The sequence below is a fragment of the Panicum virgatum genome, chromosome 3N (genome assembly GCF_016808335.1).
Source record: "Panicum virgatum strain AP13 chromosome 3N, P.virgatum_v5, whole genome shotgun sequence".
Lineage (NCBI taxonomy): Eukaryota > Viridiplantae > Streptophyta > Magnoliopsida > Poales > Poaceae > Panicum > Panicum virgatum.
In genome coordinates, this window is record NC_053147.1 from 46,193,787 (window position 1) to 46,209,208 (window position 15,422).

Genomic DNA, 15,422 nt, shown 5'->3' on the forward strand with positions numbered 1-15,422 from the left:
AGCTTGGTCACTTATTATTATTATTATCTGTATCGAGTGTCCTCCAAGGTTTGTACGGTTTTGAACCATCTGATGTAATAAATGTGGCATCAGCCTCCTGGGACTGGTGTTTTGTATCACATTTAAGTCTTCTCTTATGAGGGGACGCTTCAATATACAACCTCTATACCAACTACCAAAACACAGGTCCCACATGTTAGTCACTTTTTTTTTTATTTTTTACCATCCCGCCGGCCCCACCCCCTCACTCTCTAACTCTGTCTCTCCCCGCCGCCCCACTGGCCCATCCAGGCGCCGGCGTCAAGCTCGCCGCCACCCCCTTTGCACCCGCGGCCCTCCCCTGCGTGCGCGGCCACTCTGTCGCGCGCGTCGCCGCCGGCACCTCCCCTCTGCCGCACGGCCGTCCTCCGTCCCCCTCCCCTGCATGCGCGGCGGGGGCGGTGCGGGCGTGCGCGCATGGCGGGGGCGAGCGGAGGAGCGCGCGGTGGCCGGCGCCACATCCCGCCTTGGCCAGCGCCCCCCTCCTCGTTCCTCCCGGCGGGCAGCGGGCGGCGTGGCTAGCCGAGTGGGCACGTGGCCCCGCAAGCGTGCGGGCGGCAAACGGCAAGCACGCGGACGGCGGCGATCGCGCGGCGGCCAGGCCGCAGCGGCGCACAGCGGGGCCAGCGGAGGCATGGGGCGGCCAGGCCGCGGTGGCGTGCGGCGGACAGGCCAGCAGAGGCACCCTCTCCCCTCCCGCTGGCGGACGCGCGGCACGGCGGCGCGCACGCCCTGCGGCGGCGGTCACGGCCCTCCCCGCCGGTGGACCCCCCGGCAAGGTGCGCGAGGCGCTCCTCCGGCCACCCTCCACCTCATCCTTCCTCGATTTGGGGCAGGCCGGCGCGGAGGCGGCTGACGAGCCCGGAGGACGGACGGCCGACGGGTTGGACGGCGGGGGCGCGGCAGCCCTCCTCCCCCACGCGCGCGGGCGAGCTCCTTGCCACCGCCACGGGGCGGCCTGCGCAACGCGGCGGAGCGGCCAGATCCGGCGGCGAGTCCGGCGCGGCGCGACCTTGTGCAGCGCTCGGCATGGCGGGGCGGTCCGCTGGTGACGTGGCCTCATGCAGAGCGCGGCGCGGTGAGGCCTTGTGCACTCCGTGCGGGCCGGCTGCGGAGGCTCGAGCGCCGGCGCAGGAGCGGCGGTGGAGGCGAGCGCGAGCGTGAGCACGGCGCTGCGCGGCGTCCCCTTCCGCTCCATCTCCGGCGGGGCCGGAGGGTGCGAGTGGGGTCGGGGCCGTGGCGGAGCTGGGCGGCGGAGGCAGAGGACAGCACGTGCGGCGGCTTTCGGCGGTTGGGGTGCGCGGCGGCAGAGGCCGAGCCCACCCGTAGCGGACGATTTGTACATCCGCTGGAAATTGCGGAGGGCGAGCCGTCCGGGATCTCCCAGTACGCGATAGCGCACCCCGCTGTAGCTCTTTTTACGCTATATGCGTACTGCAAGGCGGGGTTGCGGACGGGGTAGCGTCCCCGCTGCGGACAGCCTTATGCATGTAAACAAGGGCGTGATTGGTAAGGTGCAGATGTGTGTGCTAGGGTAGTGCTACAGATGAGTGTGAAAAATATTTTCTGGTGTAATATACTGGAGCGCAGGTGCTAGATAAGCACCATCAAGCACATGTGGCTTACTTAGACACGCGGTACTTTGAATAAAGAAATAGTATATTGCTGCAAATGTGCAGGAGATGTGAGTGGTGAGAATAGAGAAAATGATGTCGGTTGCGGGTGCAAATAATGCGTTGGACTAAATTTTTGCTAAACTAGCATATGTGATATGACTCCATCTTAGGCCAATTTCAGTGGGAGTATTATAAGAGTGTCATGAACATTAAATTTGTTAACATATACCAATAGTACGAAGAGAAAGGAAAGATGAGTGTCATGAAATGTGAGAGAAGTGTTATCACCATGACACTCCAGTGGCACAGTTCTCAAGTTTCTAGTCTTGATAACTATGTCGATGACACTCCCACTGAAACTGGTCTTAGCACGCTAAACTGCCTTAAAGGGCTAGCCATGAAGCCTGGTTTGTTTGGATGGGTGAAGAGGGTCCGTATGCAGGCTCCTGAGTGCAAATAGGTTTGTACGATTTGCATTGCTGGATGCTGGAGATGAATTTGAGCTTTTATCTCCTATTATGCAAAGGCTCGCCCCGGCGTGGCCACATTTTGGGGGCCCAACTTGACCATTCGGAGCTCTTCAACTATATCTGAGCATGGGCTACCCGACCTGACCCGCCCGAAAAAACCACGACCTAGTTAATATGTGGACCAGACTGATTTTTATTTTGACTCTACATTAACGGGCCGGGCTCGGACCAAATTTTTAGACTCGAAATCCAACCCAATCCGAATTTTGTACAAAAAAAAACAGATTTGACCCGACTTGATTCGAATCCGACCCGGCCCGACCCGACCATGTAATGGGTTGGGCTCAGGCCTAAAAATTTAGCCTGATGGTGGGTCAGGCCGGGTATAGCCCGAAGAAAAAATATCAATTTTTTTTTGACCAGACTCGAACCTGACCCAACCCGATAAAATGGTCAGGCCTATCTCCAACAGGCCGTCACCCTAACGTGAAGGACTCCGCCACGGCGCCACAGAACAACCCGACTCAATGCCTCCTCCCGGTGCCGGAACCGGCACTGAACAAGAAGAACAAGATGCAGGGAACATCAGAGCCTCGGAACACGAGCAGCTAGGTGAACGAGTAGACGAGCAACGCGTCGAAATCAATCAGCCTCACCACAGCGCGTCCAAACTCAAATTTACACTCTCAAACTATCGCAAAATTCTGATTTTCAACATTCAACTACAAAAACCAAATAACAGTCTAACTGTCGAAATTGGACAAATTTTGCCCTTGGGTGGTTTTATGTTTCTTTAAAAATTTGAAAAGTCTAATTAGATCTAAAAACATCAAAACTAATTTCATATGTATTATTGCTCTTTTCAATCTTAGTTATTCAAAAATAATAAACATAACTACGCACAACTAAATATTATGAACATAAAAAGGAAGATCTGAATAACTGATAAGTGTGTTGCTGCCAATAGAAAGCTTATATTTTTAGAAAATTATTTATACCCATTTCATATGTTTTTTTATTTAAAATAAATTACTTATAGTTTTTAGTTTAAATTTGAATATTTTTAAATCTTATAAAATGAAAAACCACCTTGAAACCACCTAAGTGGCCAAATCTGTCTGTTTCTAACTATTGGATGATCTATATTATCCGATTTCATAGTTGTAGATTGAAAATTGGATTTTTTTAGAGTGTTTAAATTTTTTCCTTATTTATTATTTATTATATCCTAAAACAGATTTTCTTTCGAACTAGAAAAAGTATTATACGAAAACTTTTCCTTATTTATTATATCTAAAAATAGATTTTTTTTCCTTATTTTTTATATCCTGAAACAGATTTCCTTATTTAAATTTTTTAAACAGAATTTTCCTTATAATACTTTTTTGAAAGATTGAAAAAGTATCATATGAAGAAGAACAAATTGTTGGATCGGAAGCCAAAAAATGTTGTTGGCGGGAAGGCCGAGGCCGAAAATGAAACATTCCCGCGACTCCCTCCCAAATCCCAAACCCCCGGATCCCCTTGCCCTCCGCCCTTCTTGCCGGCGGCCTAGTTAGTCGTCCACCACCGCCTCCTCTAGACTCACCAACCAGAGGCGCGCGATCTTGGCGGCCTCTTTTCGTCCCTCCTCCCTCCCCGGTGAATCCCCCGCCCTCGCTTCCCTCCCTCTCGTTGCTCTTCAACCTTCGTGTGTGGGTAATTATGCAATTGGTGACGCGATTCCTTGGTTCCCCTACTCAATTGCTCCTTCGATTGGAGGAACCGGTCGTTTTGCTGGATGTTCGTTGTGCCGGAAAATTAGTGGGTGAGGATTCCGTCATTCCGAGCTTGTGCTGCGGTTGCCATCGCAGGAGCTCGATCGGTTTAGGATCTGCTCAATTGTCGTGAACTCCACTGTGCTTGGCCGATGCGTGGTAGGAATATCGCCGGCTGCAGTTACCGTGTTCCAGCAGGAATTTGTTAGCATTCATATATATGCTAAAGTTTTTTTGTCTTGCTAAAATCTAGCACACTTCATTAGCCCCGTTTGGATAGGCTAGTGCTAAAATTCAACACATTCACCCATCAGCACTTGGATCCAAATAGGATCTTAGTCTTTGAAGCAGTATTGCAAGTTTCTAGGATGCAGAATGGTGCGAAATTCTTATACCATTTGATTTGCTGTTTCAGTAATCTTAGTCTGTTTGAATAACTACGATGAGCAGCAAAAGTACTTTTCCAGGTGTCTCTACATGTCTAAGACCTCTTTGATGAATGCCCAAACTGACAGTGCTCCTGCAATTTCTACTCACTGCTCCCCAGCTGAAATATGTATTAGTAACATTGTAATGTCTTGCCAAGTTTACCTCCATTTTCACCTGATTGGTGAGCAGAAATTTGGCCTGCACGACGACTCGTCGAAGAAGATGGCTTCATTGTCCGTTAAGAGATCTCGGATGCAATTTGCAAACATACCAAGTAGCAGTCCCTACCAATGGAAGCCTTCACTTCCTGACAGTGAACCCTCAAACGCCAGCACTACATTTGGTATGTTTTCTGTTTCACTGATGCCAACACAATTGATTTTGGTGTTTTGAGTTGATTCATTACCTTATCTCATTCACGAGTGTGTATAAGCTTGGTCTGTTGCGTGCTTCTGTAATAAAAGAGTATAAGGGGGAGAATAGTTAAGCTGTATCCCTGCTTTGATTGGTGCACGTGACGGCCAGTATTTTAACCGGTCATGCCTGTAATGCAGATGTTGAGTGCAAATTTCAGCATTTGGAATGTTCAGTTCACAAGATGGGAATGGTGCTAGACTCAGTGCAAAATGATGTTATTCGTTTAAACAGGGCCATGAAGGATGCAACACTGGATTGTAAGCCCTAATTGGTACTTTACTTCTAGTTACAAATGGCTTCAGAATTTGCCTGCTTACTGTTTGTGTATCGTTTTGTGCATTAAATATGTTCTGGCTCACAACTTGTGGATTACTGAAAAGCATGTACCTGTTATGTTCAGCTAACAGCATAAAGAAAAAGGCAGTTGTTCTGGAGAGGTCACTTCAGGAAATCGTAAGCATATTAGTCCCTGAGTTCTTTGTCCTACGATTTTTTGTTTGCATAACAATATTTATTTAAACATTCTAATGCAGTGTAAGGGAGAAGATGATCTCAAAGAACTAGTAGAGAACTGTACCAAAACCAATCCTGATCAGCTGAATGTTATGAACTCTCACTCCAGTAATCTGGATGAAATATCATTGACTCTTTCAGCATGGCCAAAACAAATACAAGCAGACTTAAGGTTACTGCAGAGTGACATCTCCAGTGTTCTTACAGGAGAGATGCAGGTAGTTATGGGATTGTCAACCTTCAGTTGTTTATATTACTCGAATAGAGTCCTCTGTCTTCCAGTTCCTTTATTGGCTGGCATATGCACTCAAGTTGTATTCTACACACATGGTGGTTCAGTTTCAAATAGATAGACATGTTAGCTCAAATTTGTTTCAAACATTTGAATGACCCTTATGATTTTGCCCACTGAAACCTTGTCACTTGGTACTGAATGCAACTAATCTGTAGCCACTGCTTTAGTCTAAAAGCTGGCTTCTCTTTTCCTCTTTGCAGGGCATTGTTAGAGCTATAAGATCTTCTGAAAGTAGGCCTGCTGCAACTGAAATGCCGGTATTCTGCGATGCTTTCACTATTTAACTAACTGAATTCAAATTTTCATCAGGTTCCTGTCTGTCTTATTATTCATCTTGGCTGAAGGACCAGAGTTGCACCATCAACAAAAGACCCCTGGTGAACCCAATGCCAAAAGTAAATGAAAAGCCCCTACCAAATCAAACAACAGAAGTGGATCGAAGATCCCTGGTGAGCACAACACCAGTAGTGAATGAAAAATCTCCATTGAAGCAAACACCAGTAGTGAATAAAACACGACCAGTGAACCAAACGCTGGTAGCAAATGAAAGATCTCCAGTGAGCCAAACACCAGTAGTGAACGAAACACCACTGGTGAACCAAAAACCATTAGCAAATGGAAGATCCCTGATGAACCAAAGTCCAGTTCCTAATGGAAGGCCCCAGAGGAAACAGAATCATGCAGCAAGTGTACAGCTCACGCACTCTCGAACAATGTTTTTAAATCGCCTAATCGTCTGATCGAACAATGGGTGGACCAGACGACTAATCGTGATTAGTCGTCGACTAGGGTCGATTAGTCGAGTCTGATCGACCCTAGTCGTCCCCTAGTCGTCCAGGACATTTAGAATCCATATATATATATATATTCTCATATAGTATAGGAGTTAAGTATTGAACTACTAGTATATATTCTCATATATATTCTCATATATATGCTGCAGAATCTGGAGCAGTTGAGGAAGAAGAACCAACAATACCAGTGGAGGCAACCACTGAAGGACGGTCGGCAGCGTCACCACTCCCACCAGCACTGCGTGCATCTGCTTCGGGCATTATAACCTCCACCATAGCGCGCCTCCGCTCCCCTTCTGCACAAGACGCAAAGGAATCACAGGATGCAATGGTGCTTGGCAGCAAATCGGCACACTGGAAGTCTGGAACAGAGGAGGGAAAGCAAATCGGCACATTGGAAGTCTGGAACAGAGGAGGGAAAGGAGGGAAGAAGGAACTGCTCACCCGCACTATCAGAGGACGACGAAGCCATCTTCTCTGGAGCTCGCCGGACCCGTCACCCGTCCTCGCGTTCGCGCGCCGACAGAAGGAGGTCGCGGGTCGGGGCAGCTCGCCGGAGGGAGCGGATCAGCGGAGGGAAGAAGGAAGCTCGCTCGCGGCGCCGGCAGGCCGTGGCGGCGGCGGCAATGGAGGGAGCGGCGGCCTAACCCTAGTGGCGGCAATGGAGGGAGCGCGGCTCGGTCGGGACTGGGGAGTCTCGGAGTCGGGACGGGGAGCGGATCAGCGGAGGGAAGAAGGGAGCTCGCTCGCGGCGCCGGCAGGCCGTGGCGGCGGCGGCAGTGGAGGGAGCGGCGGCCTAACCCTAGTGGCGGCAATGGAGGGAGCGCGGCTCGGTCGGGACTCGGGAGTCTCAGAGTCGGGACGGGGACGGAATGTGTGGCGCTGGCCGCTGGGAGCCTCTCTTGAGTTCTAACCCTAGTGGGCTTTGGGCCTCTCAATTTCTCACCGGCCCACAAACAATCTAGTCCAGTTACACAAACCTGATCGAGAATACCCCTAGTCGGGCGATTAATCGCCTCTAGTCGCCGATTAGTCGCTCGACCGGTCGATTAGGCTTCCTGATCGAGTCGTGGACCCTAATCGAGTGCGCTGGACCGATAAGGTCGATTAATCGCGATTAATCGCTCGATTTGAAAACATTGCTCTCGAAGAACATATCGGAATCCCCAGAAGAGTCAAATACCAGCAACAAAAGTGTAATACTACAGTCTCATTTTTTACACAATATAGTTTTTTAGCTATCAGAATCAAACTGGAGATCTGTTTTAGAAATTGTTATATGCTTTTTATAAGCTGATTAAGCATCATTAGAAGCATGATCTGACACCCTGCTTATCTTTTATTTCATCGGGTTATAACAGCAGTTTTAATGGCATTACACTAATACTGGTTTTTATTTGTTTAATTTATTGCATCATGATCATTATATTCATGTTCTTTGCATTTATATTACTAATATGATTGCCACTTTTGAAAATTATACTTGATTTTGTTTTTTATATTAATTTAATTTGGAGCTGATGAGGCCTGCTTATTGATGCAGCCTTCGTACACATTCAGTTTGTCCTGCAATGGAAGGAAAGTCGAATATGGTCGGAGAACAAGGAAAGGTGAAAGCAGTTTCTCAAAATCTTCACTGCTTCTAGTTCCATCCTGGTACCTGAACATGACATGTCCAATAGACAGGTTTCCATCAATTAACAACTAAAAAAGTGGACTGTGCAAAGCGACCTAGTAATTTGTTAAATTATGTGTTCTGATACTGTGCAAACCAACCTTCTAGCTTAACAAAGAATTGTAAACAATGTGTTACATAGTTGAATGTGGTCTTGTATTGCTCTTGATCAATGCTTTCATAATATATACCACCAAGGAGCACCTGCCCTGGCTTTGGCAATGTCTCAAGCCCTGCACGGCTGCATAACTGAATAGTTTTGAACATGCTTCAGCTGTAATTTTGCATTTCCCTTTGCCTGTCGAACAATCAGTAACAACACAATAGGTTGCAAAGTTGCATTTGTCGTTTGTTCATTGTTTGATTATTCTTGCTTGTGAGATGCAAAAAATCAGGAACCGGTCTGTATGATCATCAACTCAGATGACGACAGCGAAGGGTGTGTTTCCAGGATGATTCTGCAAACTGAAAAAGGTGGTTATCAACAGCAGAACTTTACCTTATGTTTCTTTATTTTTTCTGGTAATCTGTTTAGGAAAGATCACATTATTTTCTGATAGTTGCACAAGAGGGATATGATCCAATGAACAATGTGTGACCATATCTGCATCTGTGCAGCTAATTTGGAGTCCCACTTGATAAAAGAAACCGCTGAAGAAAGCTTGCAGACACTAAAGAGGGCCAGGAAGAGGACAGTTGAAAAGAAGGCCATTGTTCCAGTCAAAGGTAATAATGTATGCTCAATATTATTTTTTAGTTTTTCAGTGCTCTGCTAGTTGAAGTCGGGTCACTTCAGGTCAGGTGCTGCCTATCTCTTCTTCCCCTAATGTGGGGGCACATCTAGGAATGCCGTCACTAGAAGTCTATCACAGCGGTTCTGTTGTTAATGGTTTTCAGCATCTCCTTTGTTTTCCATTAAGATTTGATCGGTATTTTAGGATTGGCACTTTGGTTGTTAGCTTGAAATATTTGTTAACGGTCGGCCCTATGTATAAGGGGCCTACCAATATGACAGATTAAGCAAGTTGCTGCGTGCAAAATTATGTCCATCTACCGTAGCTCCATGGTAGTTCCTTTTCTTGTGTGTGCTTTCACGTAACCTGTTCTAGAACCATTAACCAGCCTGTTTTGCACTATCTACCAACGATCATTACACAGCCTGTTCTAGCATTATAGTTCCTTTTTTTCTCGAATGCGCAGGAGAACTGCGCATCAATATATTAAGAAGAAGAAAAAAGGCGGGAAGAGCCCCAAATACAAAACAGCTATAAGGTTAGAGGGCCTGTAGCACGCCCTGAAAAAACACTAAAAACTGTTTGTCTTTCTAAGGAAACAAAGCAGGACCAGACACTTGACCAATTAGGAGTAAGGAGCTAGGGCGAGGAGATGAGTAACTCCTCGAGCCCCTGCTAAAGACCAAAGATGTACTTCTTCTCTAAAAACAGACAACTCTGGCTAAGCTAGGAGTACCACCGTAAAAAACACAATGATTACGATGCTTCCAGATTAACCAAGCTTCCAACATAATGATGGAGTTAAGCCCCTTTTTTCTTGTTGACCAGCCACCCTGTTATTCACAGCAACCCACCAGTCCACAAAGATACTATCCTCCATCTGTGGAGCAAGGATTTGTAACCCAAAGGACTGTAGAATAGAGTACCAGATCTGCCTTGTGAAAACACAAGAAACCATCAAGTGATCGATTGTTTCTCCGACCTGATCACAAAGTGGACACTTTGGAGGATGAGTGAGACCACGCCGTGCTAATCTATCAGCTGTCCAACATCTGTTATGTGCCACTGTTCACAAAAAGAACTTGCATTTCCTTGGGTCCCAACTTTTCCAGATTAGTTCCCAAGGGTTGAAATGAGTTGATCCGACAAATAAGGCCTCATAAGCTGATTTGGTGGAATACATACCAGAAGTTGTGAATTTCCAAATGTGTGTATCCTCCACTTCAGGTTGCAGCACAACAGTTGAGAGCAGCTCCCATAGGTGAAGATATTCGACCAGCACAGTTAATGCACCCTTTATATCTGAAATCCAACTTCTACCAGTAAAAGCATCAAAAACTGTTTTCTTTCTTGCTCTGGTTGCTATAGAGCTGAATAGATGTGGCAAGGCATGTTCCAAGCTCTGACTAAGAATCCATCTATCAGTCCAAAAATGAGTATTTTTCCCATTTCCAACTACTGTCTCCACAACCATTGCAAAGAAGGAAATGACTTGAGGTTGAGCTTGGACAGGAAAGAAGGCCCAAGCCTTTCCTGGTTCTGTTTTTTGGAGCCATAGCACCTAAGTTTCAGAGCCCAGCCCAAATTCTGAAGATTAGAAATACCTAGACCCCCCAAATACAGTGGTCTTGTAACCTTTGGCCAAGCAAGTAGACAATGACCCCCCTTTGGCATCTTTTCTTCCTTTCCATAAAAATCCCCTTCTTATCTTGTTAATAGCTCGTAATGCCCAAGGGGGTAAATCCAGTGCCATGACAATGTAAATCAGCATTGAAGTGAGAACAAATTGCACCAAAATTAATCTGCCCGCTTTGGTGAGCATCTCAGATTTCTAGCTAGGCAGTTTATCAGTAATTTTCTCAATAATGGGTTGGATTTGTGTTTTGGTTAGCTTGAGAGGGGAAAGGGGAACCCCTAGTTACTTACAGGAAAATATGAAATCTGACATGGTAAAGAGTCCAGCAAGACTGCCTTGTCATCTTCATTACATCTGATGGGGAGAACACTGCTTTTTTGTAGATTTGTTGTTAGACCAGATGCTGCACCAAAAAGCTGAAGGATATCCAAGGTAATTTCAATGTCATGAGCCGAGGGCCTCAAGAATAGGACCACATCATCTGCGTACAAGGAAATTCTATGCTGCAAAGCTCTTTTGGCCAAAGGTTGCAACAAATGCTCAACTTCAGCTTTTTTCACCAAATGACATAGCACATCCATGACCAATATGAAAAGCATTGGTGACAGTGGGTCACCTTGTCGCAAACCTCGCTGATGATGTATTTTCTCCCCCGGAGAACCATTTAGCAGTACTTGAGTGGAGGAGGTTGCAAGGAGTCCACTGATAATATCACGCCAAATAATTCCAAATCCCAGCTGCTTTAGAACTTCCAAGAGAAAAGGCCATGAAACTGAATCAAAGGCCTTGTTAATATCCAATTTCATGAGGATACGGGCTTGCTTCTGCTGGTGTAGAAACTTGGTAGTGTGGTGCACCAGCATGAAATTGTCTAGAATAAAACGACCTTTGATGAAAGCACTTTGATTAGGGGAAACCAACTGGTCCAGTCGACCTGCAAGTCTATTGGCAAGGATTTTTGTAATGAGTTTGGCGACAGAGTGAACCAAACTGATGGGTCTATAATCCTTGATATTTGAAGCATCTTCTTTTTTTGGCAATAAAGTGATGAAGGCCGAGTTTAACAGCTCGAAGTTATCAAATTTTCTGCTCCACACAGCTGATAAAGCAGCCATTATATCTACTTTTATGATCTGCCAGCACACCTTATAAAATTTTCCTGTAAAACCATCAGATCCGAAGGTAACAGGTTTATTGTCTTCCAAGCTTCCTCTTCAGAAAAAGGTGTTTCCAAATCAGTGAGATCAAGGCTCGGCATGTCCAATTCAGTCAACTGTCACTTCTCTGTCCATGTTTTTTCCCAACAGGGGTTGCTGTAGAATTCAAAAATATTCTGCTCTTTTTCCTCATGCTTGGTAAGCACCACTCCGCTATCATTTGGTGAAATTCTTCCTCTTGCGCTGGCGGGCGTGCGCATGAAACAAGGCTGTATTGGCATCCCCCTCGCTGAGCCAAGTAATGTGAGATCGGCTTCTAGCGATTGTGCGCTGTAGAGAGGAAAGTGCCAAACAATGTGGCTTGAGCTTGTTCTTTAACCAAAGCTCTAGCCTTGAAAGGACTCGAGAATCCTGTGATATTTCCAACTGATGCAGCACTTCTCTGGCCAATGCTAGCTGTGAGTTGACATGACCCACTTTCTTTTGGCTCCAACTCTGCAAGCTTCTTGCCAGGGTGTCGAAAGGACAGTGAGATACTTGTTCAGACGCCCCAGCAGTTGCCACTGTCTCCTGAAAACCCTCTAATTTGGTCCAAAAGGCCTCAAAATGAAATCTGGCCTTGCCTGGGAGAACATCCTGTAGTCCTAGCAGGAGAGGGCAGTGGTCTGAACCATCAGTGGCACAACTCTGAAGAAGACAATTAGGAAAAAGTTGTTCCCAGCTGGTCGAACAGAGCACTCTGTCAAGCTTGACCAGCGTTGGTGAATCCTGCTGATTGGACCATGTGTATTTGCGACCGATCAAAGGCAAATCTTTTAGTTCCAAGTCATTAATCAGATGACGAAATCTCCCCACCATTGCTCTGTTGACAAGTCCATTATTCTTATCTTCTGACCTTGCTATTAAGTTGAAATCTCCAAGTACCAGCCACGGCCCAATGCATGCAGCTCGCACATCTCGGAGTTCTTGCAAGAAGAGGACTTTGTTATCATCTCCCTAAGGGCCATATACACAAGTAAGCCACCAGTTTTGCGAGTTGGCCGGGGAGAACTGAAAGTATCCAAGCGGGTAGTGTTGGCTGGTCCTAACCTGTGGCGCCAAGCCACCAGAATTCCCCCACTAGCACCGATGGCTGGCAACTCCAGCCAATGAGGAAAATCAAATCCAAGCAAAGATAAGATGCATCCCCGAGAAATACCCGACATTTTAGTTTCTTGTAGGCAGACCACATCAACTTGACAAGAGGTGATCAGAGTTCGTACAGTATTGTAACACCCCAGGTGTTTAATTAGTTAAACCAGGGTCATTAGCACCAAATCAGGTACCCTTAACCCAATGCAAGTCTACATGAAATAATTAGGGTTTCAAACTCTTGTTGTGTTAGATTTAAAATAATTTTCAGACCGTGGCTTAATTGAGCTTTTTCCTGAAATAAAACTTGTAGAGTTTTAATTGTTGAACAACTTTGGTGCTCAAATATTTTCAAGTTTCCATACAAAAGTCGAAGAAAATTTGAATTTAAATCGACTCGGGTTTTAACGTACATTTGTCGGGATTTCAAATTAACTTTTGCGTGAAGTCTCAAACGATTTGGTGCTTGAAACGAAAAGTGTAGAATTCAAAATTCTCTACAACTTTCATATTCAAAGTTTTTCACGTTTCAAAAGAAAATTTTGAGAAAAATTGGATTTTGACTCGGTCAATTTTCTTTCTCTCTCTTTCTACTCTCTCTCTCTTCTCTCTCCCCTCCCCTGTTTCGCGCCCGGCCGAGCAGAGCCGCCGGCCACGCGCCGCCTCCCCGCCCAGAACGCCTCCCTGCCCCCGGGTTCGCCCAAACCGGCCCCTCCAATCCGCCTAGACTCGCCACGCGGCATCGTCCCCTTTCGCGCACGTCAAGGATGCTCGCCGAGGCGCCACGGCGACGCCGTGACGAGCCGGCCGACCGTGCCTCGCCCCGTCTCGCGCCCTTGACCGCCCAGACCCTTCTCGCGAGCCCAGAGGCGTCCTCATCCTTCCTCCCTCCACTCCGAGCCGAGAGCCGAGCCCCGTGCGCCCCCTTTCGCCTAGAACGGCCGCCGCCGTCCACCATGGTCGCCGCCGCCCCCTAGGCTCCCGCGGAGCCCCCTCCTCCACCCATCCTCGCGCCCAACCGACCCCATAGCTAGCTCCCTCACCCTCCGCTGGTGCTCCCCGACCCGCTCGCCGTCGCCCAGGCCCGCCGCACCGTCGCCGACGCCGCCAAACGCCGCCGCTGGAGCTCCTGCTCCGCTGAGGAGCCCCTCCCGGCCATCCCTAGCCCCAACCGAGCCCACCCCTGGGTTCCTCTCGACGCCGTGAAGCTTCTCCCCCACTTCTCCCACGCCCCCGGTGAGCCCCACGCCGGAATCCCGCCGTCCGCCGCCTCCTCTGCTCCAAGTTCGTAGAAAAATCATAAAAATGCAAATCCAAATGTTCTGGAATCCTTGAAGCAAGATCTACAACTTTCATTACATGCACATATTTATTTTCTGTCTATATTTTAATCTAGGAAAAAGATTAGATTTCATAGACCATAATTATTCTGGGAGTTCTACTTAGCATCTATAGGTGATTTTTGGCTGGTAGCTAATTCATGCCATGCTTAGTGTTGTGTAAAAATTTGAACACTAGTTAACCCATATAACTAGATGAAACCCTAGTCTTGGCTAGGTCTAGTAGAATAATATATTCTTTTATTTCTGGTTGTTCTGATTTAGATATATGTATGAAACTTTTTTTGTGTATTTCCAATACTAAATGAACACTATTGTCCAAATTTCATTAATTATAGATTTGTGTAGCTATTTCTTTTATTTAATCCTTGTTTAGTAGACTTTAATTATGATAAATAATTTATGTTGTTTTTAAATCATGAAAATATTTTTGAGTGTTCTTTTTAAATAGTTTAGCTTGTCCATGAAGTTTGAGTCCCAATTCATGACTAGAACAGGAGCTAAAAATGAATCTTGTAAATATGATGTCTGTTTTGTTTATTTTCTCAGAATTAATTATGTGTAGATAAAATCATGAAAAATTCACAGTAGCTAATTCATCCCTTTTTAGACCTAGTGTTGAATTTTGAGCTTCTTTTATACTCTGATCTAACCTGTATAATTCAATCTTGTTTTAGGAGTTGTTTGATTACATGAATTGTTCTGGATAATTGGCTACAAGTGTTGGGATGAATTTTGCAGGATATCTAGTTCAGTTTACCTTCTGTTTGATGTAATTTTTGTTGAATTTACTGCTGTATGTGTGCTGAGTTGTTGATTTATTAACCAACCATGATTTAATTGTTATAGGAAACTACTCCCACTTGTTTAGGAAGTTAGTATAGCTTTCTTGTGCTGTTGATCATGATGCCTTGTGTAGTTAGATATGTTGAGTTATTACCCTATAAACGATTGACTAGTAAAATGTGAATGGAAGTGTTCCACTCTTTAACTTCGGGTTTTGTTTGAATTACAACTTTATAGTGAAGCAAGTTATAAGTTGTTATCATCACAACAAACTCACCCATGTGCATCTCATATAGATAATACCACTCTCGCTGACGGAACATACGAGCTGGTGCCCGAGTCCGAGAGTGAGCAGCGTGAAGCTCAGGTGAATCTAACTGAAGTTACTAAAGACCCGAACCCGATTTCGGAAGAGCCTAGATCCAGTTACGCCCAGGAAGGCAAGCCCCGGAGCATGTCCTACTATTTTAAATTTATGCAACTTATTATTGTTACTATATACTTGTGCATTTAAGTTACAGGAGTTGATTGGAACCTTAGATACATGATCCTAGGTACCTATGCTTGAACACTAGTATGTGTAGTTCGCTAGTTGGCTAGGCTAATGGTTCGGTAGAAGTCGAGTGATTTCCT

General features: G+C 46.1%; 2 protein-coding genes across 13 annotated transcripts; one reads left to right on the plus strand and one right to left on the minus strand.

The window, feature by feature from the left end:
- Positions 1-244: 244 nt before the first annotated feature.
- Positions 245-1,237, minus strand: LOC120667834 (translation initiation factor IF-2-like). The gene has a single exon (XM_039947830.1). The coding sequence runs from the start codon at positions 1,235-1,237 to the stop codon at positions 245-247; it is 993 nt and encodes a 330-aa protein (XP_039803764.1).
- Positions 1,238-3,587: 2,350 nt separating this feature from the next.
- On the plus strand, positions 3,588-15,150 carry LOC120666023 (protein PAIR1-like). Of its 12 annotated transcripts, XM_039945800.1 has the most exons (11): positions 3,588-4,654; positions 4,866-4,985; positions 5,129-5,181; positions 5,262-5,459; positions 5,737-5,767; positions 5,846-5,985; positions 6,480-7,526; positions 7,874-7,940; positions 8,401-8,479; positions 8,624-8,731; positions 10,759-11,457. In XM_039945800.1, exons 1-7 carry the CDS (start codon positions 4,360-4,362, stop codon positions 6,594-6,596), a joined length of 954 nt encoding a protein of 317 aa, XP_039801734.1. In that variant the 5' UTR covers positions 3,588-4,359; the 3' UTR covers positions 6,597-7,526; positions 7,874-7,940; positions 8,401-8,479; positions 8,624-8,731; positions 10,759-11,457. The 12 variants fall into 12 exon arrangements, with proteins under 12 accessions (XP_039801734.1, XP_039801740.1, XP_039801736.1 ...); XM_039945806.1 differs by lacking the exons at positions 6,480-7,526; positions 10,759-11,457 and adding an exon at positions 15,086-15,150; XM_039945802.1 differs by having other exon boundaries at positions 5,737-5,793; positions 5,881-5,985; positions 6,480-7,940.
- The last annotated feature ends 272 nt before the right edge of the window (positions 15,151-15,422 follow it).